This window comes from Euphorbia lathyris, chromosome 2, assembly GCF_963576675.1.
Source record: "Euphorbia lathyris chromosome 2, ddEupLath1.1, whole genome shotgun sequence".
Taxonomy (NCBI): Eukaryota; Viridiplantae; Streptophyta; class Magnoliopsida; order Malpighiales; family Euphorbiaceae; genus Euphorbia; species Euphorbia lathyris.
Genome location: NC_088911.1, coordinates 101,850,685 through 101,857,220, shown reverse-complemented (window position 1 = coordinate 101,857,220; position 6,536 = coordinate 101,850,685). Strand labels below are relative to the sequence as shown.

General features: G+C 38.5%; 1 protein-coding gene across 1 annotated transcript; it reads left to right on the top strand.

The window, feature by feature from the left end:
* The first annotated feature begins 3,280 nt into the window (after window positions 1-3,280).
* Window positions 3,281-4,820, top strand: LOC136217314 (uncharacterized). Its single transcript, XM_066003919.1, has 4 exons — window positions 3,281-3,444; window positions 4,013-4,289; window positions 4,390-4,644; window positions 4,726-4,820. The coding sequence occupies exons 1-4, from the start codon at window positions 3,400-3,402 to the stop codon at window positions 4,818-4,820; spliced, it is 672 nt and encodes a 223-aa protein (XP_065859991.1). The 5' UTR covers window positions 3,281-3,399.
* Window positions 4,821-6,536: the final 1,716 nt, after the last annotated feature.

The window sequence follows — 6,536 nt, the reverse complement described above, 5'->3', positions numbered from 1 at the left end:
TATATATATATAAAATAAGTCACAGGCTTCCTACACCATTCATAAGAATCAACATTCATTTAATAGTTTTTAAGATAATCTCGGGATTTTTGTTGTGATTCAGTAGCAAAGGTCGGAAAAAATATATAAGAGAAATATAAAAATAAAACTACTTCGTAGTTATAAACTTACTCGTACTGCGAAACAAAATAAGCTTAAAATATTTCGCAGTTGAAACAACTGCGAAACAGATGATAAAATTGCTTGTCTTTGCAGTTCCTGCAATCCCTTTGCAGTGGAAGCAACTGCAGTGAAAATTCAAATGGTGTATATGAATTTACTTCACAGTTGCTTCCACTGCGGAAAGTTTTACTGACTGCAAAATTATCTTTCTACTGAAATAAGAGGATTTCTAACATTCAAAGACACACACCTCCTATATAAGTTTATAGTATGTTTTTAACGCAACTCTAACACTAATACGGTCTTAAATCACTAGAAAAACTAAACCCTAAAATCGTTTCGCAGTTGTCGTCGCATAAATTATATTCCGCACAAAATATGTTAAGTGATAATATATATACTAAGAGTCTGTTTGGTACGTTGTAATGCAATATAATGTAACCAAATGCGTAATGGAATGAAATAATGATTCCATTATCATGTTTGGTTGACAAATTTTAATAAGATTGATAAAATGAAATTATCATTACAATACGTGTATTTATAATAGTGAAATGCAATTTTCATGTCTTTTTTGTGTTTTTCGGTTTTTTTTTTCATTTTTTGCATTTTTACGTTTACTTTTTTCGTGTTTTCATTTTTTCCCATTTTTTTCATTTTTTGGTTTTTACCGTTTTTCGTTGTTTTTCTCATTTTCGTGTTTTTTTATCCTTTTCTCCTTTTCCCTTTTCCGTGTTTTTCATATTTTTTTCTCGTTTTCATGTTTTTCACATTTTTCATTTTTTCTTGTTTTTGGTTTTTTCACGTCTTTCTCTTTTTCGCAATTTTTCAGTTTTTATGTTTTAATGTTTTTTCCGTATTTCATCATTAGTAATAAAAATACAAGAATCATAATTTCATATCTATTTTGTTTGTAATGCCCATTACATAAATTTGTAAAGAATAATTGAATGATGTATTTGTGATTCCATTACTACAAAAATGATATTACTAACTGATAACATTGAGATATTATCCAAAGGATCAAATGAGATATTTGCCCAAGACGGCCGTGTATTGATCACTTGATACCGGAATGCCATGGCGTATCAAGCAAGGGGATCCGATAGGCGGATCACCAAGACTCCTCCACATGAGATCCGTAGTCAAACCTATGTGGAGATCCACCATAACTCCTCGATCCGCCAGCTGAACAGCTGAGCCGATTCCGCAATAAAGGCCATTAATGAGCTATTAATAAGCTAACGGACATACTTAAAGGAAACCAGTAACCGCCATTAATGAAACATTAATGGAGACTTTCTAGTTACTAAAGGTTACAACTTCATGACTATATATAGCTTGCATCTCAAACTATCAAGGTACACATTCACACAATCTAAGTAACCCTACTTTGTCAATTCAGTTTATTCCTCCTTATTCTATACTGACTTTGGCATCGGAGCTTCCCCCCGTCGAACCCAACGACGCCCCCACAGGGACGGAAGCTAATCGGAAACTCTCCACTAGTCATCAATTGGTGCGGTGAGCGTGGATCGAACACGCGACCTTCGGAATAATTGAATGATGTATTTGTCATTCTATTACAACGCTCATTATAGCGTACCAAACATGGTCTAAGGATATTTCAAAAAAGTTAATTTTGAAAGTGTCTAATTTAATAAAAGATATCGTAATGAATCTAAATATATAAATATAAATATCAATTGGCTAGTTTTATAATTTACCAGAAAAAAATATTGAAATAGAATGTAATGAGATTTTTTTTTTTTTGAAGAAAAATGTAATGAGATTTAGTTATAGGTAAATAGGAGAATGTTACTTAATTTCTTCATTTTATTTGCTGTGGTCCACGTGGGAGATGCTTCTAGACGTTATTCCGTTAAAACCCTTTTTTAATGGATTATGTTGTGTCTCTCATTATTCTCATCCATCTAGACTTTCAATTAGATTAAAATTACGTAAATCTTTTTTTTTTAAGTGAATTACAGAAGTGAGCTGCTATATACCGCACTCAAATTCCGGTCCACCGCCCATTTGTGACATATTTGCCCTCCTCACTTTTTGAAACAAGAAAATGGAATTTTCTCAAATCCTCTCTACCTTCTTTGGGTTTTCTTTCCAAAATCATAAACCGAACAACAATAATTAAAATTATGAACATAATTGATATGTGACAATCCGAACCTTGAAAATGGATGATTACGAGTCGGAAACATTAAGATTTCTATTTTTTTATCAAAGAACTCATGAAAATAATACATATTTTTTATGACGATTTTGCATTTTTCGTCACAAAAATTAGGAGAATTTTTAATTTTTCGTCACAAAAAATTGAATGATTTAGTATTTTTCGTCACTAAAAATTTTACGATTTTGTATATTTCAAAATTTGGCCTAAACGGATGCATCATACCACCCGACCCATGGCGGGAACAGATGCGGCGTACCACCCGACCCATGGCGGAACGGATGCCGCATCCGTTCCCACCATGGCGGGAACGGATGCCGCATACCGTTCGACCCATGGCGGGAACGGATGCCGCATCCGTTCCGACCATGGGTCGGGTGGTATGCCGCATCCGTTTAGGCTAAATTTTAAATTTTCTCTCAAATTTTTTTTTTTCTCAATTTTGACAAAATTTTGATGACAAGGGCAAAATTGTCCAATGGAGGCGGTGATAGCAATTTTGGATGCGGTATATAGCAATATCCATTACAGAAAAGCACAACCGTTGGTTTCCATAAATCATACTCTATAATATCTATTAAATAAGTTACTGAAAAGCGTCAGATTTTTTTAGCCCCTTCTTTTAGTTATTGAACACATAAAAAAAAAAAGTTGTATTTTTAAGCATAAATTGAGAAGAATTATTCATTTAATCATAAAAAAATTATTTTACTAATAAATTTGACTTAAACATTAAAAAATAAAATTATTTATTTAATCAACAAAAATATTTGTTCGATATAATTATAAATAGTTTTTAAAAGATGAATTTTTTCACAAGAAAATATTAGTACTCGATTTGTTTGATTATAATTATTCAAATTAGTACATAAGTAAACGGAAAAAAGCGATGATTTATTATGTGGGCGACTATATACCGTACTAAAATTCCGGTTCACCGCCCTGTATTGACCTTTTTGCCCTTCTCATTATTTCAAACATAAGTTTTGAAATTCCAAATCCTCTCAACATCTTTTCCATTCTAAAAAAAACCGACCAAAAACGAGATGGCACGAAGAGGAGGCATCAGCAAAGGATACATGGGTATTACGGTAAGTATTTCCATAAAAAAAATTATCAAAATCGTGAGTAATCGGGTCGAAATTCGGGATTAAAATCCCAGAATTTCGCCTAGGCGGGCGCCGGAATCCATCTCCACCTATGGTGGAACGCATGAACTATGCGTTCCACCGTAGGTGGAGATGCAGCGTGTCGAGCGATCCACCCTAAGGTGGATCGCACGGCGCACGCGCTCCACCGTAAGGCGGAGCGCGCGGCGCATGCGATCCACCTTAGGGTGGATCGCTCGACGTACGCGTTCCACTTAAGGTGGAACGCGTACAACGCATGCGCTCCACCTTATGGTGGGGCGCATGCGCCACCCGTTTGGCCTAAGGGCCAAACGTTTGCGGCGCACTGGTCGGTCCTAAGGCCGACTGGTGCGCCGCACCCGTTTGGCCCTTAGGGCAGGTGGTGTAAACCACCCGCCCAGGCCAAAAAGGGGCAAATTTTGAATTTTTTTTAAAAAAAATTGCACGGACCGGGCGTAGGCAAACCCGAACGTATAGAAAAAAAAATTATGTTAAATTGAATATACCTTATAAATAAATAATATTACAGGATAAGGAGGGAGCTGACCCTAGACGCACGTCTTCACGTCCTGTTACTGCATCTGCTCGGCGGGACCGGGAGGAGCAGCAGCGGTTTATGGCGGACGCCCGGAGGGCACATGCTGCACAGGCGGAGCGTGCTGAGGGACGGGATGAGGCGGCTGGTATAGACATGGACGGGGATGCTTCTATGCATCGTCCTAGTGCTGATACTATCCCCATAGATCGTGGCGTTGTGACGAGGGATCGAGACGGACGATTTTCTTCTACCGCAGCATCTTCTTCTGGTAAGAGAAATTAAAAAATGTGTTTATTTGTATTTGTGTTAATCGTGATTATTGAAAAATATACTAAAAAATTAATGTCTACCGTTTGCTGTAATTTCAGGTAGCAGCAAGCGATCGAGGAGTGTAGAGGATGACTGGGTTGTGAAGGACCCCGTCCCCGGGGGTCCATTTGATGGTGCTGTGATCCCGAGCTTTTTGGGACATATTGCATGTGCTATATGGGCCGGTCAGGACAGAGGCGTCCTTAGGTGTCATACCAGATCAGGGTATTGCACGAAGCTGAGATTATGGTACAGTGGTTCTTCCCGGACGATTCAGTCGCGTATCGAGTCATCTGGCTTGTTCCATTTACCTGGTATTATGCACAGTCACATGATACGTTTTTCCATCTGCATTCATGTATATTAGTGTAAAACAACTCTATATTGCAAAACAGTTATAAAAAAAGTTAGGTTTATCAGATATAATTTACCTGATGAGGCAGCATTATGTACCGAGGATGACGAGCTAATTCTGCCACTTCTACCATGACTCCTAGATGAACTAGTAGAACGAGCCCGTCCACGACGAGTTTCATTATATTCCCAGGAACTCGGCATACGTTTTGTGGATTTGCTCACCTTAGGTCGCCCCCGCATGTTAATTTTGACATCGGGTTCGGTGTACTGAGCTTGATCAGGGTGTAGTTGATCATGGATAAACATTGAAATATTACGCATTACGGATGGGTCGGCTTTAGAGACTTGGTCCACTAAGGACTTAAAATATCGCTGCTCCTCGTTCAGATCATTACGCCCGTCATTTTCATCAGTGTGACCATGATTGATTAAAAGTGTTCTCCAAAACACGTGAACACTCTCAGAACTGATCATTTGTTCCAGATCACAAGCTCGTTTCAGTTCACATGCACATGGTATCTTATGCGATGTTCTCAATACACAACCGCAACGCACGTACACTTCATGGCTCAACCCTCTCATACGCTCTAACTCTTGATTCAACAACTGCAGACAATAATGAGAGACTTTGAATACAAGTTGGCTTAATGGGCGTCCGGTGAAAGTGACTGCTTGACGAAGCCACGACTGTTCAAGCATGTACCTGATACGAAGACAAAATTATTATTAGTTAGTGAAATGATACAACCCTAAATGCAAATTCCAAAATCGCAGTAGAAGAAATTGCAAATACCTTATATTGGTTGCTTGTGATTCAATCTGCTTGTGAACCTTTTGCCATACCGTGTCAAAGGACCCAGTTGCCGTATTGAGCCATTGCTTTAGACTAGCATGTTCGCTCTCCACTCGACAAGTAGTTGTGTTACCAAAATGTAGGAACTCCTTTGTCCAAGCAACAACAAACTTCTCCTTATGCACCAACCACGTCTCCTCAACATACGAGATAACTCCTTTGAACCTGCTCATCTTTTCCTTCATCATCATAAGATTGGTCTCGTACTCCTCAATGGTTAATGATTCTAATATTGTTCTCCATTTGCCATTCTTGAATTTAGAGGCAAGGCCTTTATCTCCAATGATTCTATACACACGATCTTCCACATCCTTATTAATATGCCAAGTGCATAGCAAGTGCGCTGCTTGTGGAAAAACTTCTTGTATCGGCTTTAATAACCCAAGCTCCCTGTCACTAACAACAACGGTCGGGTTAAGATCATCCCCAAGCAAAATCTTCAGCCTTTGCAAAATCCAACGATAGCTCCCTTCGGTCTCGTCTTTAACAATAGCATACGCTATCTTGAAGTTATTATTGCATGGCGTCATCCCAACAATCTCAACAAACGGCATTTTGTACTTGTTTGTTTTGTACGTTGAATCAATGCCGATGTACCAGTGGTAAGTCCTGAACATATCAACTGACTCTGGATGTGCCATGAACACATGCGTTATCACACCTGAATCAGCCTGTGTGTAATTGACATATTTGTTCTCCACAGCAATATGGTAGAATTGACTAGCCAGGTCTCTACCTTCAAACGCGTCCCTCCTCATTTTGTCCCTGTAATTATATATGTGTTTAATTATTGAGTTGTCCTCTGGGTGTTTTTCTTTAACTGCTGCTAAAATAGCACAAGGCTTTGCTTGAGCTGAAGACATATCACGCACAATTTGTTTAGATGCGATACTGAGTCCGCTCATTTGCCGACTTCCCTCTGGATACATACGCATTGTATGGTTATGCATTCCAGTTAACCCAGTCTTAGCCTTTATCCCCCATCCCGAAAGGTCT